The 19,796-nt window shown below is 35.7% G+C and overlaps 1 protein-coding gene across 5 annotated transcripts; it reads right to left on the bottom strand.

Annotated features, from left to right (window-relative positions):
- Nucleotides 1-2,654: 2,654 nt before the first annotated feature.
- On the bottom strand, nucleotides 2,655-18,407 carry LOC128991147 (U11/U12 small nuclear ribonucleoprotein 35 kDa protein-like). Of its 5 annotated transcripts, none has more exons than XM_054413915.1 (6): nucleotides 18,284-18,358; nucleotides 12,544-12,654; nucleotides 12,065-12,156; nucleotides 11,328-11,552; nucleotides 3,379-3,592; nucleotides 2,655-2,804 (listed from the first exon to the last, which is right to left on the bottom strand). In XM_054413915.1, the coding sequence occupies exons 3-6, from the start codon at nucleotides 12,143-12,145 to the stop codon at nucleotides 2,677-2,679; spliced, it is 648 nt and encodes a 215-aa protein (XP_054269890.1). In that variant the 5' UTR covers nucleotides 12,146-12,156; nucleotides 12,544-12,654; nucleotides 18,284-18,358; the 3' UTR covers nucleotides 2,655-2,676. The 5 variants fall into 5 exon arrangements, with proteins under 5 accessions (XP_054269890.1, XP_054269887.1, XP_054269889.1 ...); XM_054413912.1 differs by lacking the exon at nucleotides 18,284-18,358 and adding an exon at nucleotides 17,979-18,192; XM_054413914.1 differs by lacking the exon at nucleotides 12,544-12,654 and having other exon boundaries at nucleotides 18,284-18,407.
- Between the last annotated feature and the right edge of the window lie 1,389 nt (nucleotides 18,408-19,796).

Raw genomic sequence — 19,796 nt, 5'->3', positions numbered from 1 at the left:
TGTATTATTTTCTTTTTTAAGTGAAATCGGTAATTTTTGAAGAAATTTTAAGCCTGCATATGAAGGTTTTTTGGTATAGAATTCTAAATTATGTCTAGGAAGGTTAATTTGAAAGCGTGTGTTATATTTACTTGCAGTGGATAATAAATGAAATTGTTTTGCATAAATTATTGTCTCATAAATATACAAACTGTAAACTGTTAATACACCCAATTCAGGAAAGATATTTTTAACTGAATCTGTTCTTTTTAATTTCATGATCACTCTAATAGCTTTTTCTTGTTTTATAAGTATTTTATCCAAATTTGCCTTAGTTGTTGCTCCGTAAACGGCGATTTCATAGGATATGTGGGAATGAATTAGAGAATAATAGATTATCCTAAGAGTTTCCAAGTTGCAAACCTTGGACATCAGCCGCAAGGCATAAATGCCAGATGATAATTTATTTACTACATAGTTTATGTGATTATCCCAAGATAGATTTTCATCAATAACCAGTCCCAGAAACTTTGTTTGGTTTACCTGATCAATTTTGTCTGTTTTTATAAAAATGTTAGGTTCAAATGCTGTTATTGATTGTTTAGTTGAAAAGGATATTCAATTTGATTTTGTTCTTTCATCCAAAAACTTTTTTATAGAGAGGAGACTCCTGTTTGAGGATTTTTCAATAATTAAATTGGATTTTCCTGAAAACAAAACATTAGTCATCAGCATACAGACACATAGATCCATCACTGACCGGGATCATCTCTGGTAACCCCTTAATGTAACAGAGGAATAAAAGAGGCCCCAAGATCGATCCCTGGGGTACTCCATATCGTAGTGTCTGCCGCTGAAATCTAAAGTTTTCAATGTATTTAGTATTTCTTTTCTCTATTACGTAGTCCACTTCAACAAACTGTTCTCTGTTTTCTAAATATGAAGTGAACCACCGTAATTCTTTTCCTATTATTCCTAATTCATTTAAAATATCTAATAGTTTACCATGTGAAACGCTGTCAAAAGCTCTACTAAGGTCTAAAAATATTCCAACTACTTTATCACCATTATCTACTGAATTTATAATTGATTCAATAAAATCTATACCAGCTGTTATTGTAGATTTTCCTGGTCTAAACCTGTGTTGCTCCTTATCAAACACTTGATTCGTTTCAAGGTAATTAAAGAGCTGAATATAAACAACTCATTCAAAAATTTTTAAATAAAAACCGGTAAAAGAGATATTGGGCGATAGCATGATGGGTCTGCGGTGTTTCCTTTTTTGAATATGGGAATAACTTTGGCTAATTTTAATTTGGATAGAAAAATTCCTGAAATCAGAGAAGAATTTATTACATGTGCTAATGGTTTTAAAATATATGGTAATGATCTTTTAATTATTGTGATAGGTATTTCATCATACCCCGTTGAATATTTATTTTCAAAAGAAAGTATTAATTTTCCAAGATTGTCTTCAGTTATAGATTCAAACTTAAAATTTTTAATAATGCAAGATTTTGAGGGTTTCTGTGTTACTGTACCTATTGCTGTTGTTAATGGTTGTGAAACATATGGCAAAACAAGCTTTTCAACTGCAGTTGTAAAAATGTTATTAAATATATTACTCACTGCCAGTGGGTGTGTGTGTGTCACCATTTGACCATTTTGAATAATGGTTTTATTTTTAAAGTTAGATCTACTGTTTTCGACTTAAGTTTTATTTCTTTTTTTTATAATTTTCCATGTTACTTTAGTTTTATTAATGGCATTTTTTTATCTTTTTGCCGTAAAATGTTTGTTTTGCTTTGTTAACTAGCTGTTGCTGCTTTGATCAGGTCTCATAGAAAATGTTAATGAAATTCTCCTCTCTCTCTTAGTTTTCACAGTGTTTATGCTTGTGGCTAAAAATGTTAGAAGGTCCTTTACATCTAAAACTGGTTAGTTTGTCTGCTAGAAGTAAATTCCTAATCTATTCAGCAGGGCCGTCGCGTGAGTGGGGCGACCACCGTGGGTGCCACGGCAAAAGTGATAAATTGAAAAAATTAGATAGATGTACATAACATATTTTTGGAAGGTATGAATTTTGAATATTACATTGGATGCATTTATTGTCGCAGTGTCGCTCTGTACACATGAGTAGCTGCCGTGTTCTATTTTGATTTCGGCCAACGGCCGACCTTGGGACTCTTGACAATGACTCAAGGTAGAGACAATAATCTCAAATATGCTCATGTTGACATGTCGCCCCTCCCCCACTCCCAACACCCTTACTCGAATCACTCCTTTCACCTACGGCAGTCATAGCTCAGCTGTGAGCTTAGTTTGATGAGTGATTACGAGTTATTTGTACGTGAATTGTGTCCAGAGTCCAACATCTCCAAAAAGTTAACGGGAGCTCAGCGGAGAAAATTAAATAAATAATATTTTCTCACTATAATTGTATGGATTTGATAGTCATCAATTAAAAAAGATTTTCATCAAAAATTTAAGTAATTTAATCCCCGATTCTTGGCTCTAGGATTTTTGTAAGGTAATTCAATCCATTTAGGTGTCTGTAGTTGAGCTTTGAAACACAGATAGCGATGCAACCCGCCACGTCTGACAACATCCCGCCCCTGGCGCCAATAAATCACACGACGACCCTGCTATTTAGAACTAGAGGAAAAAACTAAAAATCTCAAATAAATATAATATTCTTTATGACAAATTTACATTGACGTCCATGCGGGAGGAATGTGTCATAAGTGGAATCGGTTTACGGTATGGCCTGTCTCTGCTGCCAAAGCGAAGCTGTCCAGATTCCTTCTTACCACCTAACCCTCCTCCTATAACATCGTAAACATTCTGTATACAATTAACATTGAACAGGCATTGCTGACAAATTAATACAGCAAAAAAGTAGTATTTTATTTAACAATAATTGAAATGAAATGTACAAGAGCCACTTGCAAAGTAAGCTCAGGACAGTTAGAGAAATACCCCCATTTCATCAAACCTAGATCCATTTGTATAATTTGATTTAGACTAAAATATTTCCTTAAAATTGTCAGATTTATTCCATAGCAAAATTACAAAAGATTTAACATGTACTACACTTTAATAAAACAGGGAAAGAAAGATTTTTTTGTAAAACGTAATAGTAGGGTATGAAATAAAAGAATTGGCTAAATGGCAAATTTGATAAAAATGTATCAGGAACAAGCAAACTACAACAGTTTACCCCATGAGGGAATTTTAAATGTACAGTTTTTTTTTTTTGAATTTTCTCTGTAACCTTTAATCCTACAACATTTTTATACACCGTTCACAAAATTAGGTGGAGTTTTAGGGGAAGAAATCTATCGCCTGCACTAGTTCTAGCAAATATACAAAATTTTGAGATCTAAAACTTAGACATACCAAGTCGCCTGGGTACCCAGAAGGGCAGGAGGTGTTCACACTCAAAGTCCACCACCAACATGGCATCGTCTAGCCTCATTTTGTGGCCTCGTCGGTACGCAGCCATCGCTCCGCCTCGCTCCTCGTATTCCACAAACGCATATCTCTTTGACTCTCCAGTGACCAAGCACCTAATTAGCTTACAACTTTTCACCTTCCCAAACTCTGAAAACACCTGAAAATAATCCCATAGATTATTTATACACCCATTATCTTGTATCATTTAGTACCTTAAATACATTAGTATTTAAGTAACTTGTTTCTGATGTTAACCATTTTGATATAGTCATATTTTTATTTACCTTTGACAATTTTTTTCAAAATCAATTTTTATCATCTTGCTATGTTAGTATTGTTTCTATGTACTCGTTCTATTTTGACTTGTATTTTGCTCATATTTTTTGCATTGTGTTTCACCATGCCATTAGTAGACTAGATTTTAGATTAGAATCAGGCCAGCTTGTCTTAACTTATTTGATAAAATTATCTTTGTTACTATTTCATGTGAAATATTTAATTACATTTTAATATTATGTAGCAAATGACGAACCCTATTGCACTGTAAAATGTTTAAAGGGTAATAAAGATTCTTATTCTTATCAAAAGTTCTGGAAAATTTCCGACACGCTGAAGTAAACATCCTGATTAAAAAGGCTTTGGTGTGTGCCAACATCCCAGCCCAACTGGAACCCACAGGTCTTAACCGGAACGATGGGAAGCGGCCAGATGGAGCCACAATAATCCCCTGGAGCAAGGGCCAATGTCTAGTCTGGGATTTCACTTGCTCTGATACCAAGGGCGGGTCCAGGGCAAATTTTCGGAGGGGGCCATTCTATCGAGTGTGTGGGGTTATTCTAGGCCAGCTTGGCCACAACCGGGGCCTCCCCCGGTAATTTTGGAAAGTTATACTTACAAAGTCAACATTTTAAGCACTCTGACGAAGAAAAAGTTTAATGTCTTGTAATCTGAAAGGGGGAGTTTAAATGCAAAACTTCCTTAAACCATTGATAAACCTTTTTCTGTTCTTACCGGCCCTGTAATTTCACCTATCTATTTTTAAATGTTTTGTTTCATAATGTCGAAGTGCATTGTATTCCTTTTAACAATGATTGTTTCAGAAAATAAAAAAGTACCAACTAACTACACAGTAATAAGTTCTGTCTAAAAATATATAAATTTGAAATCTTTATGTAAAAAAAAAGTGTAGCAAAGGTATACTTGTGTAAAAGAGAGAGGTCCATACGGCCCGCCGGTGGCGCCGGCCTCAGTATCCTACCATTTTGAATGGTGGGCACGGCCCGTTTTTCCATCACACAGCGCGCCAGTAACCAAGGGAGTATTAGATTAAGCATACTCCGTATTAAGTTATAATATGATGATATATATTTCCCAGCCAGGCGGGTGAGCGTACGACACTGCGACGTTGATGATGTATACACTCGAACGCACATGTCTACGAGAGTGAATACTCTGTAGAAACGGCAGTGTGGTAGTCAGGTAGACATCGGCAACATCGCACTCGTAGTACTGTAATGGCGGTTGCTCAATCATGAGTCTAGGGCCAGGCGCACACAGGCAATTTTGAGTCGCGCAACAGTTGCCCGACTAAAATGTTCAACATTGTTTTAAATTGGAGTGCGCACACCAAGGAAACAGTCTAGGGACAGTCGCGCAACTGTTGCAACCGACGTTCCCGGACCCAATTTGCCAGCGACCGCTCAGTCTCACCCCAGGTCTTCAACTACTCGTGGCCTAACCTAACTTAGAAAACAGCTAAGCAAAGCTTAAGCCTTAAACGCTTCCATTACTTACCATTATAATTTTGTCATGTGCTTGTGCTTAAGTGGAGGGATGCACATAGGTTGAATCTTGTAAAACAACTGTGTTAGGTACTAATAAAAAAAACTGTAACAAAACAAATACTCAACTGACTACTGAGCCACATTTTTTTTTTTTTTATAGTGGGTAGTAGGATGTACTGTATCGGTACTGTATGACTGACGCACTGACGTGAGGATGGCATAGGATGGTGGGAAACGGGGATGTGTGCGGCAATTTTTAAGTCAATTTTTCAAATTATAAACGCTTGAAAAAATAAAAACCTGATTCTCGGGGGGGCCATGGCCCCTATGGCCCCCTCTCTGGAACCGCCACTGTCTGATACATATGCAGTAAGTTATATCAAACATAAAAGCAAACCAGAGCAGCAGCTGAAATGCCCACCCAGAGAAAACATACTAAATACACAGATTGAGATATTATATCAAGAGGATTCCAGTTAATTGTCCTGGGTGTGGAAACTATTGGGCCATGGTGCAAAGATAGCCCAGTCAATAAATGTTTTTTATCGCAACTAAATGGTGGAAAGCTGGATTTTTTATATGTGATAGAACCACATGAGAGGTGTATTTTCCCAAAAGTCCCCACTTCTACCCCTTGAGCTTTCCCCCCCACCCCCTTACAAACATAGAAATTGCAGTGTTTTACTTAATTGGTCATAATTCGAATTCTATGTAAGCTATCGAGCTGCAATTTGTTTTGTTTTATTTCTGATTAGTTTCCCTACAACTTTTGTATTTACAACATTTTTCTAAAACCAATACTTAGGGAGATATAAAGTTTAAACTTCGTTAAAAGCTTTGTTTCAGAGTGCAAAATTTTATTTTTTTCTATGTATACTTTTAATTAGAAATAATACGCAAATATGGTTCAAACAAAAGTTTTAGTACGTTTTTCAAGGTTTACAAATATATTATTGGTTAGTCATCTAGGTGACCGGGTGAAGAGCTGGGCGTCAGCAAAGAGAGCGCGTGCGGGCTAGTTCAACACCTCTGCGCTGCGTCATCGCACCTACCCCAGCCAATAAATGCAAAAACTGCCTTTTTCCGTAGCTAAATAGTGGAAAGCTGAGTTTGTTATATGTGATGAAACCACTTACTTGTATTTTCAAAAAGTTTACGATTATCCACCTTGAGCTTTTTTCCCCCAACCCCTTCCAAACCTGGAAATTACAGTCGTTCACTTTACTGGATATAATTAAAATTCTACGCATGCCATCGTAGTGAAATTTGATTTGTATTATTTGTAATTAGTTTATCTTCAACTTTTGTACTAAAGGTGTTCTTATAAAACTATATCCAAAGAGATATAGCATTTTAACTTTTTTTGATAATGTTTATGTTTTAGAGTACACAATTTTGTTTTACCCTCGATATATTTTTTCCAAATAAAATACGCATAATGTGTCAGAAACAAAATTTTAGTATGTTTCTTAAGGTTTATAAATATATGTATTTGGTTGGTCATCAGAAATAACTGATGTAATGTGGGCGTCGGCAAAGACAGCGCGTGCAGGCTTCTTAAAGCATCCGCGCAGCCCCGCCCGTCGATGCATAAGGACCGGCACCGCTAAGTTCTCAACTGTTTCATACAAATCCTAAGACTTCCTAATTTGTAGCCTAGTTTACTACCAAAAGAATCTGTTTCCAAGCTAAACCGTGACTAAATGAAGCTTCTCGCTGTCAGTAAAAAGTTTTCGTTGACCCACTAATCCTTGATACAAACTGCGTCCTATTATTGGTATGTCCCTCTCTTCACGCTTCCCACTAGCAAGGGTTAGCTTTCTGCTCTGCCACGAGTTGTAAGCCTGTGTTAAAATAATATCACGAACAACGTATAGAAAACTGTCGGTAATATTATTTTATAAGCCATTTTTAATCATGATAATGAATACAAATTAAAACCAGTCAATGTTAAAACAAACTTTTGTATTAATTCTATATAGAGGAGATTTTAAAACTCTTAATAAGCGCCTTCATCTTTATTAGCAATGTTAAACGTGTGCATAATGTCTACCACTAACCAATAAATAACTATTATGCTGACTCATTTTTAAGATAACATGAAAACAATCAAATATTAGAGAACAGAACGTCACCAGGATTATGAAAAAAAACCAATTTGATTGACACCTCTTCACAATATGTTAAGAAAGGAAATTTGAATAATTTGCCTGTATGTATCCCGTAAATAGTCTTGCCTGCATGTATGGGGACACAAATACAGTGTTTTACTTACTTATTTATAACTTTTGGATATATGACTTATTACATTAATTAATTGGAAAGTAAATAAAATAAAATACGTCTAATAGTCTAACACTTAAAACATAAATTTACACTTATAATGTTACTCACAATACTGTAAATATACATAAAAGATGGTAAGTGGTGGTAGATTTCGATTCGACACTGCAATCATCCTCAGACCCATAGGTGAATTGGGTCATCATCTCATCATTGGGTTCAGTATGTTTCTTACCCAGCTTTGTGTAATGTAATATATGTATCCATGTATATTATTGTCAATAGGTGTAGCCGTTGACAGAAATAATTAAATAAATTATTATTTCAAATGAGAAACGAGTTAAGACTAACAATAAATTTAAGAAATGTACAAATGATTAGGTTTAATCTAATTATTATTTTTTTGCAGTTTACTGTTTAGATCTTTACTGACCGCGAGGTGCAGTTAGTATAAATCTTGCGGAACAAAGCGAGTCCCATTGGTGGTAGATAATGGAAAGCACATTGTAACGTAAGGAAGAGCAAAGAGTATGTTTATAGTAATGATTTTTAAAGTGTTTATGAGACCTAGTGTTCTATACCTCAATCTATCAAGCTTCCGTTGGTCAAAGATGAAGAAATCAAGTATTACAAGTATTGCAAGTATAACAAGTAAGTAGGTAGAGATTAATTTACCTGAACCAAAACTGGTTATAAAAAAGTAAATTATTGGGTTCCATCTAAATAATAATTGTTTTTGCAGTTCAGGTTAAGCTTGGATACAGCTTGTTTTGGTAGTAAAGTACAAAGTACAAAGCCTTAGCATCTGTATACAGCCTTTGAGAACTTAGCGATGTCGGTGCCTACGACGCGACGCATCGACGGGTGGGGCTGGGCTGCGCAGATGCTTTGAAGAAGCCTGCACGCGCTCTCTTTGCCAACGCACCACACTACATCAGTTCGTTCAGACGACTAACCAAATATATATTTATAAACCGCAAGAAACATACACAAAATCTTTGTTTGAAACATTTTTCGCATTTTATTTGGAAAAAATATATAGAGGGTAAAACAAAATTGTGTACTCTAAAACATAAACATTATCAAAAAAAGTTAAAATGCTATATCTCTTTGGATATAGTTTTATAAGAACACCTTTAGTACAAAAGTTGAAGATAAACTAATTACAAATAATACAAATCAAATTTCACTACGATGGCATGCGTAGAATTTTAATTATATCCAGTAAAGTGAATGACTGTAATTTCCAGGTTTGGAAGGGGTTGAGGGAAAAAGCTCAAGGTGGAAAATCGGGAACTTTTTGAAAAAACACGTCTTAAGTGGTTCCATTACATATAACAAACTCAGCTTTCCACTATTTAGCTACGGAAAAAGGCAGTTTGTGCGTTTATTGGCTGGGGTAGGTGCGATGACGCAGCGCAGAGGTGTTGAACTAGCCCGCACGCGCTCTCTTTGCCGACGCCCAGCTCTTCACCCGGTCACCTAGATGACTAACCAATAACATATTTGTAAACCTTGAAAAACGTACTAAAACTTTTGTTTGAACCATATTTGCGTATTATTTCTAATTAAAAATATACATAGAGAAAAACAAAATTTTGCACTCTGAAACAAAGCTTTTAACGAAGTTTAAATTTTATATCTCCCTAAGTATTGGTTTTAGAAAAATGTTGTAAATACAAAAGTTGTAGGAAAACTAATCAGAAATAAAACAAAACAAATTGCAGCTCGATAGCTTACATAGCATTCAAATTATGACTAATTAAGTAAAACACTGCAATTTCTATGTTTGGAGGGGGGTGGGGGGGAAAGCTCAAGGGGTAGAAGTGGGGACTTTTGGGAAAATACACCTCTCATGTGGTTCTATCACATATAAAAAATCCAGCTTTCCACCATTTAGTTGCGAAAAAGGGTGTTTTATTGCATTCATTGACTGGGCTAAGAAGGCAAGAACTGGATAAATGAAATAGGCCGCAAGCTGATTGAAAGAACAGGTGACTTTAAAGCAAGGCGCTTCCTAGTCCAACGGATTGCCATGGCCATTCAAAAAGGAAATGTGGCCAGCATCATTGGATCCTTACCCGCAGGCGACGACCTTTCATCAATATCTTATTTGCAAAAGTTTGTATACTATATTATTAATTTACTAGTGTCCCTGTTGCTCGAATTCGAGCAATTGCTAAGTATTACAGGTGTTATTTTAAAACGAATAACAGTCATAATTTCTGATGACTGAAAACGATTCGACTCAAATATTATGGAAATACTCAAGATGTACATAACAGATTATATCATTTTATCTAGGCTTTTTCGCTTTTTTCCATTGTAATATTTACGCCAACCCAAATTCAAATAGTAAATATTTCATTTCAACAAAGTCAGTAAATGTTTGTAGCAAACTTATTGACTGTTTACAATTAACATATGTTCTTCTTCTCACTTTTAATTTCTGACAACAGCTGGAGTTTCATAACAATTTTTTGTTTCCCACGTTAATCTTATGGAGAAATACAAAACTTTAAAGGGCCCCAGGGCCTCACTCTCTAATTATTTCCATGAAAAGAAAGTTTCCTGCACAACTTTACGTTACGCTCTTTCCAATGACACCAAAAACATGTCAATCGGTTCAGTAGTTTCGGAGGAGTAATTGCCACAAAAAACCTGCTTGCGTATTAAATAAGTATAGATATTAAAAAGTTATAAGATTAAAAACAAAAAATGCAAACAAAATTCGCCGATAGATTGTTAATCCATGCAAAATTATTGTTTGAAATGTGTTTATTAGTTTAATTGGAGCGACCCAGGATGGTTGGAAATGGTAAAAAGGATGGATAAAAGAAGAAAGCAATATTGAGTAATTGAATGGAAAAGTTTTAGAAGACAGTGTTATAAATGGTTGGACATAAAAGAGAATTTAATGATGAAAGGAAAATATCCATTGTACAGTAAGTGGAAAAAGAGGAGCTTCAAACCTGGGAGTCAGGACTTTCAAAACAATTATATGAGTCTTAAGCTTGTACAAAAATTGCAGCACCTTGAACAACTTTCAAAATCTCAAATCCTGCATGTTTACTCAAGAACTGCTTTTTATGTCCCTTGTTCTAAAAGGGACTCGAAACCTTAGATATTCTACTGTTACATACCACGTATAAGGCCTGCACGCACCGGAGCGGTGGCGATATTGGAACGTTCTTTTATCTACCCAATCCAACATCACTGCAGCAGTGGTATCGCTGGGGCGTTCACACCGGAGAGATTCCGCACCGCAGCGGTGACGGCAAAATACAGTAATTGTTTGTCCTCATTTATGAGAGTGCAGTCAACAAGTGTGGTGTGTCGTTAGTAATAAATATGTTTATACCAGAAGACGAGGAAGAAATGTTGCTGTTGTTTGCTGTAGCTGAAGACAACAATTGCAAAAATAGGCAGTGGGTATGAAATCAACAAAAGGTGATTTGAGCATGGCGAATAGTGAATACCATACATTGATGCCTAAACTTAGAAAAGAGAAGAAACACAAATGCCAGGCTCGTCGCTGTTGCCACTAGGCAGTGAAATGGAACATGCTGCATGGAACATGCTGCATGGAACATGCGGTAGTACGGGCGGTATACCGCTACCGCTTGCACCGGTCCAGTCTGGCATTTACTTCCATTGTACTAAATCACTGCACGAATATTGCACTACAAACGCTCTGCCGTACCACTCCGGTGTGTGCACCCCTATAGAGTAGTGAATTAATGGAAAAGGTCTGGTATATCTACTGTGGTTAAATCAATAGTCAAAGGTAAAACACTTTTATCTTATGAATGCTATAGAGACAACCTTTAACAGTTTCTGCTCTGTAGTTTTTCTGTTGAGTCTTGCTACAAATACAGTGTTCTGTGGGTTGTTAGTGGTAGGCGGAGGATGATAATTGGAGGCCAACGCTCTAGACACAGCCCTGTCATGTGCGACTACATCTGTACCATCAATACTCCCAGCCTTTAGTGGGTCGTAGATCAAGGCTTGCGAGGAGAAGAACTTACTCAGAATCTTCTTATCTTGCTCCTGGAAATTGTTTTTGGATTAGAACACAAAAATGCTTGATTTGAAAAATATCTCTGTGCACCTTCCTATTAGCAACAACTGACTGATCTTTTTTATAATAAATCCTATCAATTGACTATAAATTTCAAAATGTTAAATCCTGCATTTGAGGCTATTGTACTAAAATAACATTAAAATTAATCTTTACGATTAAAATTCTAAGATGGCAGAGGTACTGCAAACTCTTAAACTATGGTGCAGCTAACAATGATAACGAACAGCACTGCCTCTCACTGGCTCTTAGTACATGTAGACTTAGTAACATGTAGTCTAAACAATTATTATATGTTAGTCCCTAACGTCCAGTGCTCGAATTTGTAGGGGAACGCAGTGGAATAGAGTTTCGATACCTCTCTTTCAGAAAGATAAAAATATTGACATAAATAGGTACATACATAGGTACAAATCACATTAAATAGCAGTTCCGGCACCTATTTTTTTACAAATCGAGCACTTCTAACGTCTTCTCTTACCTTTATGTCTACACCTTGTTGAAAATCATCTCCATAAAGGCTATCATTATGTTCTACGTCATGATGGTGTTCTTTTGCCATTGTGCCAATACCTGTAATAGGAATTTTTAATAAAATTCAGTTTAATAACATTTAAATTAACTTACCATACCTTAATAGCTCCTCCTCTGTTTTAACCCAGTTTAGACTGCACAATCTGTGTCATTATTATTGTAAAAACCTCTATATGGTAATTTAAAACATACAAACTTCCGTTTATTATTATCATTCTAATAGTTGTTAACAATTTTGGCAATGTAGTTCAGGCTGCTGATGCTTGAGTCGCAGTAGTCGGTAGTGCACCTCTGACCTAATGAATCATTTTGTATTAAAATGCATAATAAAACAACAAAACTATGACCAAACAAATTAATTTCATCAACAAATATGACATTTTACAACCTACAATGAAAGCAATATTAAAAACCAAACTGCCTTACCGACATGCCCGAGGTGGAGTAATTCGGGCTGCTGACGCTACACTGCAACAGCGCTGTTCAGGTAACGGTAGCTTCCATTAAGTGTTTACTCTAGTACGTGTATACTGACAACTACAATAAGGATAAAATAAATATTGTTCAGTATCAACAAACAATTTATACTATATTATATAATATATTATTATATAATATTTTAAACATCTTTGCCACCAAGACTGATATTCGAATATATAATAGGTTACGTGCCTTGGTCCGTCTTCAGTCTTATTTTAGTCAATAGATGACTAGTTTCGGATACAAAGACCCATTGTCAAATCCTTTTTGAAAACGTCATGTAGAAGCTGGTCAAAAATCTGACGGAAGTCTTCATGATTATATAAATACAGGTTAACACATAAGTTAAAGTTTATTATTAAAAAAAAAAAAAAAAAAAACACAAGTTACGGAACATATAAGACGACTGATAGGCTGGCCACATTTAACACGGGACAAACCGACACAGGTTACACGGCGGACACAACAGAACTATCCATTGTCCAGTAAGTGACATTGACCTTGGGGGAGGGTATGTCCAAGAATATGTCCACTTCGAGAATAGATCCATTTTCTCCGACAGTAATAAACTCTGCAATTAATAAAATTTTTTACAAAAGATATGTGGACGACATATTCTTGGTTTTTAAAGGCAACTCCAGACAACTGCAGCTTCTGAATAATTACTTTTAAATAACATATCTTCTAATTTGAAGTTTACTTTGGAAGTCAAACTAAACCAATCTTTAAACTTCCTGGATTTAACGCTTACCAAAGACAATGACAACATAAAATTCAAAATACAGGGTGATTGATATAAGTGTGCCAGCCGTTTTATTCGAAAACTATAAGAGATATAAAAAAAAGTTAAATGGTAAGTGCCTTGGATTTTTTATTTAAAAAATTATAGTCAAGTCAAAAAAATTATTTTAGCCGCCATTTTTCCAATATGGCCGCCAACTTTGATTTTTCTTATGGAACACCCTGTATTTTATGATGTATTCTGGTATAAAAAGTAATTTTAAGACGATTTTATTCTTGTGATTTTTTTCATAAACCTCACCGTTTCAAAGATAATAATGGTTTAAGTTGTGAAATTTTGAATGGTTTTCGAGCAAAACAGCTGGCATGCTTGCTTAGGCCTTTATCGAAACTCTTTCTCATGCAGAAATTTCAAAACTTTAACCATTATTATCTTTAAAACGGTTAGGTTTATGAAAAAAATCACAAGAATAAAATCGTCTTAAAATTACTTTTTCTACCAGAATACATCATAAAATACAGGGTGTTCCGTAAGAAAAATCAAAGTTGGCGGCCATATTGCAAAAATGGCGGCTAAAATAATTTTTTTACCTTGACTACAATTTTTTTTAAATAAAAAATCCAAGGCACTTACCATTTAACTTTTTTTGATATCTCTTATAGTTTTCGAATAAAACGGCTGGCACACTTATATCAATCACCCTGTATACAGGAAGCCAACTACTACCGATCACACCATTCATGCTTCATCTAATCATCCACAAGCTCACAAAATCGCAGCTTACAACAGTTTCGTTAACAGAATGTTAAGAATCCCAATGTCACCAGAAGACTACAACTCTGAGTACCTCATTCTGAAACATATAGCTGTTAGCAATGGCTACCCCAGCAGTATTATTGATAAGATTATCAACAAACATAAAAACAAAATTAGTAAACCGATTGATAAACCCAGCTACTTTGTATCTGTCCAATTCGGAGCCAACCTACACTATACCTTAAAAACGAATTAAAGAAACATAAAATCACCTTAGCCAGTAAAACATCAAACAAACTAGAACGTCATTTGAGCCAAAGCAGCCGTAAACAAAATGATAACGATTTAGATGACACAGGTGTTTACAAACTTTCGTGTAATGACTGCTCAAAATTATACATAGGCCAATCGGGACGTTCTTTCAACACCAGGTTTAAAGAACATCTCCCTAAACCAAAACTGTCACTACAACGTTCCAAATTTGCAGAACATTTAATAAATACCAAAATCACAGTGTCAATACCGGTAGTTGCCAAAATAATTTACAAATCCTGCACAAATGCAGTAAAGGCCCTCTCATGAACGCCTTAGAGAGTCTCGAAATTTACAAAGCTAATAAAAAATCCCCTCATTGTCTTGAATGAAAAACTAAATTTTGGTTCAAATATTTTATTCGACAGAATTGAAAGCATTGACAACAGAGCTAATACAAGTCTTTATCAGCTGACGTATCCCCTCCACCAAGGTCAATGTCACCAACTGGACAATGGATAGTTCTGTTGTGTCCGCCGTGTAACCTGCGTCGGTTTGTCTCGTGTTAAATGTGGCCGGCCTATCAATCGTCTTATATGTTCCGTAACTTGTGTATTTTAAATAATAAACTTTATGTGTTAACCTGTATTTATATAATGATGAAGACTTCCGTCGGATTATTGACCAGCTTCTACATGATGTTTAGAAAAAGGATTTGACAGTGGTCTTTGTACCCGAAACTAGTCATCCATTAACTAAAATAAGACTGAAGACGGACCACGGTACGTAACCTATTATATATATATATATATATATAGGCTATATATAATAAGGTCAAATACTTCCTATGCAGATAAGAACGTAGCCACTAAGAGATTTATTGATAAGGATAACCTGCCTTTGCTCATAGACGAATTAAATATCGTGGACTGGAACTGTTTAGGCCTACAACTCACTACAGAGCCTAATACTGCATTCAGGTTATTTCTCGACTTGATCCAGGATAAGTTTGATGTAGTGTATCCGCTGAAAATCTATAAACTTGGTAGTAAAAAGACTAAATGTACAGCCATTGACAAATCCTGGTACTCCTCACACCTTAGGAAATTGCGTTCCTTAGTGATCTTAGTGCACGATCATTACAATCTTGCTGTTGGCCTAAATCAAAAAGTTAAATTCTTTGCTCTATATTCTAAACTAAAGAAAGACTACAGTGCTAAAGTTAAGGAAGCAAAGAAAGTCAGCAATGTAAACAAAATATTGAAGGCGTCCAATACTTGTAAGGCTGCGTGGGATGTCGTAAATGAGCACAGGAGGTCCAGCCCTAGCCCTAAGATAACTGCGTCCCCTGATGTTTTTAATGACTATTTTGTCAGGATAGCTGATGATATCATCAACAACTTCTCCTTGTTGCAGCATGAAGATCCGGTTGCTGCAGTCACTGATTATGCCACTAACCACACACTAACAAGTTGGACTGAGGTGAGTGAACGTTACATTATAAGTCTAGTGAAGGGCTTCAAAAACTCTGACAGCCAAGATGTAAATTTGGTATCTCCTGTTCTATACTTAAAGGTATTATACATCTGATATGTACACCGCTAACTAAGCTAGTTAACTTGTGCTTACTAAAAGGGTCCTTTCCAGATGTCCTAAAAGTTGCTAGGACCATTCCAATCTTTAAAAAGGGAAATCCCTCAGATCCGTCTAACTACCGCCCCATATCTATCTTGCCGGTGTTCTCTAAGGTACTTGAGACTGTGATGAAGAGGCAGCTAATTAAATATTTTGAAGGTAACAACTTGCTTTCGGATGCCCAGCACGGCTTCCGAAGTGGGCGCTCAACTACTACAGCCCTAATGAATCTGACTGACCTCATCTCAGATGCCTTTGAGTGCAATGACTCAGTCATGCTGAGGTTATGCGATCTGAGTAAGGCGTTCGATGTTGTTTCCCACAACATCCTTTTAGGGAAACTGAAAAAATATGGTATTGGTGGTAGAGTGTTGTGCTCTTTGCAGAATTATTTAGAAAATCGTAGGCAATTTGTATCAGTGAACGGAGTGTCCTCAAATGTCCAGGTTGTTCCCCAAGGCGTTCCTCAAGGTTCGGTGTTAGGCCCTCTACTGTTTAGCATCATGATAAACGACCTTTGGCTAAACGGCTGCACCCTCCTCTTTGCAGACGACACCACCCTGGTGACTAGAGGGAAAGACATTAACCTGTTGAGGGATACAGCGGACGAGTTGTTTGTTGAGGCTAAGTCCTGGTTTGTTGCTAATCGCTTCAAAATAAATTAAGAAAAGTCTCAATCTTTGATGTGCACCCTCAAGTCGAGGACTGATCATGAGGAAGCTGTGAAGTTGCTTGGGTTTTGGCTGGACTCTAGGCTAAACTGGTCTAGCCACATTGATAAGGTATGCGTTAGGTTATCCAGAGTTCTCTATCTGCTAAGGAAACTCCGAGATGAAATCACTAAGACCTATCTGGTAACCATATACCATGCCTTATTTCATAGCCATTTGATGTACGGAATAGTGCTCTGGGGACACTCCCCTGCATGCCATGAAATACTTCTGCTACAAAAAAAAGCTGTGAGGGTGATAACATCTAAAGGCCCAAGAGAACATTGCCGACCCATCTTCAAAGAGTTGGGAATCCTCACAGTGGTGAGCCAGTACATACTTAATAGTCTGGTCTTGCTAAAGGAAAACCTAAGTGATTTTGTGACCCGAGGTGATAGGCATGAGTATGGAATAAGAAGGGCCCATGACCTGGATATGCCTCGCTGCCGCTTGAGCCATACCTTAAGGAGATACCCCCGATCGGCTATCAAAATCTACAACTCCCTTCCAAACCACCTAAGGAACCTTGACGGTACAGCGTTTAAGTCCGAGCTGAAGAACTTGCTCACAAATAGGCCCCTGTATAGTCTTGACGAGTTGTCAAATGATCCTTTGATGCCAGGTTGAGAAATAGACACGCTTGCCACAGCCTAAGTTTCAAGTTTTAAGTTTTATGATACTTTGTAAAACAAGTTTTGTATATAATAATTTTGTAAATATTAGTATAACGACGCAATCTATCCGATATATTTCGGTCAAAGATTAAGACAACAAGTATTCAAGTATATATATATAATATTAGCCTATTATGAAATGAAACTGTTCTAAACTAACCTAAGCAAAACCAACCACTTGCTGTATCCATAATTTCAAAATTCCGTTTGATAGCCTGTTTCCCCATATGCCTTTTCTGTTATCAAACGGAATTTTTAAACGGTAATCTTAGCCTACGCAGCAAGTTTGGTTAGTTATGTTAAGTTAGTTTAGAATAGTTATATTTATTTTCTTAATCCAAAATATAGCCTAGCAGGCAATTATTTTTGCCTAAACAAGATTAGTTCTTAATTTGTAATTTAAATGTGTTTGAAGATATTAAAACAGAAGAAATATGGATCGTAAAGGAAATCATAAATATCGATATAGCCTATCGAAAAGAAATCATCGATTATAATGAATGTACCCTTTAACAGGTAAGTACCAGTAATTTAAGTTACGAATGTACTAACCCTCAAGAAAAGAGCATAGCGTTGATGGACTTACATCTCTAATTAATTACTGTAACTTACCATGAAAGCTAGTAACTTATTCATTCATTGATAAAACAAAAATATTACGAAAAATATAATTAAGGATATATTACTAATTAATATACTAGGCCTATTATAGGTTAAACTTAAGAGCTATTAAATATCTTCAGTCGCTAACAAAATAAAACATTTTCTCAACAAGAGCAGACCTCAGACTCAGACAAATACTAATAAACAAAACAATAGCCTGCATATTAAATCACTTATCAAAAATGATATATTATTCATTTCATTACGATTCACAAAAATAATTGCATTCAGTTAACTTAATTTGTATTGCCTACCTACAACAGCTCATAGCTCAACTTTCTTAGAAAATTTAAGTTAGATACATTTTACCATTGCCATTGACTAAGTTTCCCTTGTCTGTGATTTTACATTGTTATTGTTTGTTTTTGTTTTCTTTCGCTGCTGGTTAGGTTAATTCAGAATTAGAAGTTCTTATTCTTCTTGTTCTATCGCTTGTTTACAGCGATTCCTTTTTCTTTTAAGACCGACTGTTTCTTATAGGGGTAGGCTAGCGAGATCCAGAACCATGCAGCACTAGCGTTACAGTAACGAGTAAAATTACTTTTCACCGATATTTGCTAGCCTAACCAATGATTATGAGGCTCAAAAAAGTTTTATCATAGATAAAACGATAAAACGGAGGTATCCCCACACGCCCACCTTTAACTCCAGGCCGCGGCCTTCGTGAAGTGGCAACGTAACAAGTAGGGTTGTAACAGCTGTTTTGTTTGGAAGCAGGTACCTAATGTATTTGTGTATTTACGGAAGCTTGGTTACTGGACTATGAAAATATTGACTCCGCTTTAAATGTACAGATATAACAATTTTAATTCATAATGTTTTGGTTTTAATTCTGTATGTTTTATTTTCAATATTTTAAATTTATGCTCATAAATTTAAATCAATAAAGTGCGAATTAATGAGCTGATGTCACCTGTCCACCATGTTATCTTATGGGACGTATGACACTAAACAACCCTACTTGCGACGTTGCCAAGTCTTCTACCAGACGTCACATAAGATAACATGGCAGGCAGGTGACACTAGCTCATTAATTCGCGTATTTTTCATTTAATTTTATGAACATAAATTTATTAAAAGATTGAAAATAAAATATGTAGAATTGAGAAACAAAACAATATAATTAAAAACCTATTTTTGTGCATTTAAAGCGGAGTCATCAATATTTTCATAGACCCGTAACCAAGCTTTAATTCTTAAACCATACATCAAAACGGTTAGCTGCTTCCTTAAATTAAATAGCTGCCTTTCTTTTTACTTGAAAGAAATAGTTATTTTTCTTTTCGGCGCATTTATAAGGTCTAGGAAAGTTCAAAAATGACAAAACAACAAGTAAGAAAATTATTTTAATTTTTAATGTAAGCGTTTAGGAGTGTAAACGCAAGCAGAAAGCAGATGATGAGGAGCAAGCTGTAGTTAGATAGTCGCTGGTCTGAGTGGTGGGGATGAGCAAAGACAGAGACAGCTGGGTTAATATTTCAAAATTTGATCCAAAAAGGAAACAAAACTTCTAAATATAAAGATACTAGCTGTACCCGCTTTGCCCCGTTTTACCGTGCATGTAGTTGGCACCTTATATGTAGGCCTACAAATCATGTATTTTTCAAGTCAGTGGAAGTTTATATTTCCTTATAATCGATGGCATTTTCCAGATATATTATACATTTTACACAGAGTTTTACATTTAATTTGAAGGACAACTAGGCTCATAATTAAAGAAAATTTTTATATCTTGAACATCTACATTGAAACAACAAAAACCAGAGT

This window comes from Macrosteles quadrilineatus, unplaced genomic scaffold, assembly GCF_028750875.1.
Source record: "Macrosteles quadrilineatus isolate MER2022 unplaced genomic scaffold, UCM_ALF_1.0 Scaffold_3__2_contigs__length_128488019, whole genome shotgun sequence".
NCBI lineage: Eukaryota > Metazoa > Arthropoda > Insecta > Hemiptera > Cicadellidae > Macrosteles > Macrosteles quadrilineatus.
This window is presented reverse-complemented; position numbering and strand designations above follow the sequence as displayed.

Excerpts from the sequence above, each read along its gene's own strand:
- LOC128991147 (XM_054413914.1), bottom strand. The coding sequence starts at position 12,145 with ATGGCAAAAGAACACCATCATGACGTAGAACATAATGATAGCCTTTAT. Across the intron at positions 11,553-12,064 it reads AACAAGGTGTAGACATAAAG|GAGCAAGATAAGAAGATTCT; the intron begins GTAAGAGAAGAC and ends AACAATTTCCAG. Across the intron at positions 3,593-11,327 it reads CAGAGCAGAAACTGTTAAAG|GTGTTTTCAGAGTTTGGGAA; the intron begins GTTGTCTCTATA and ends GATTATTTTCAG.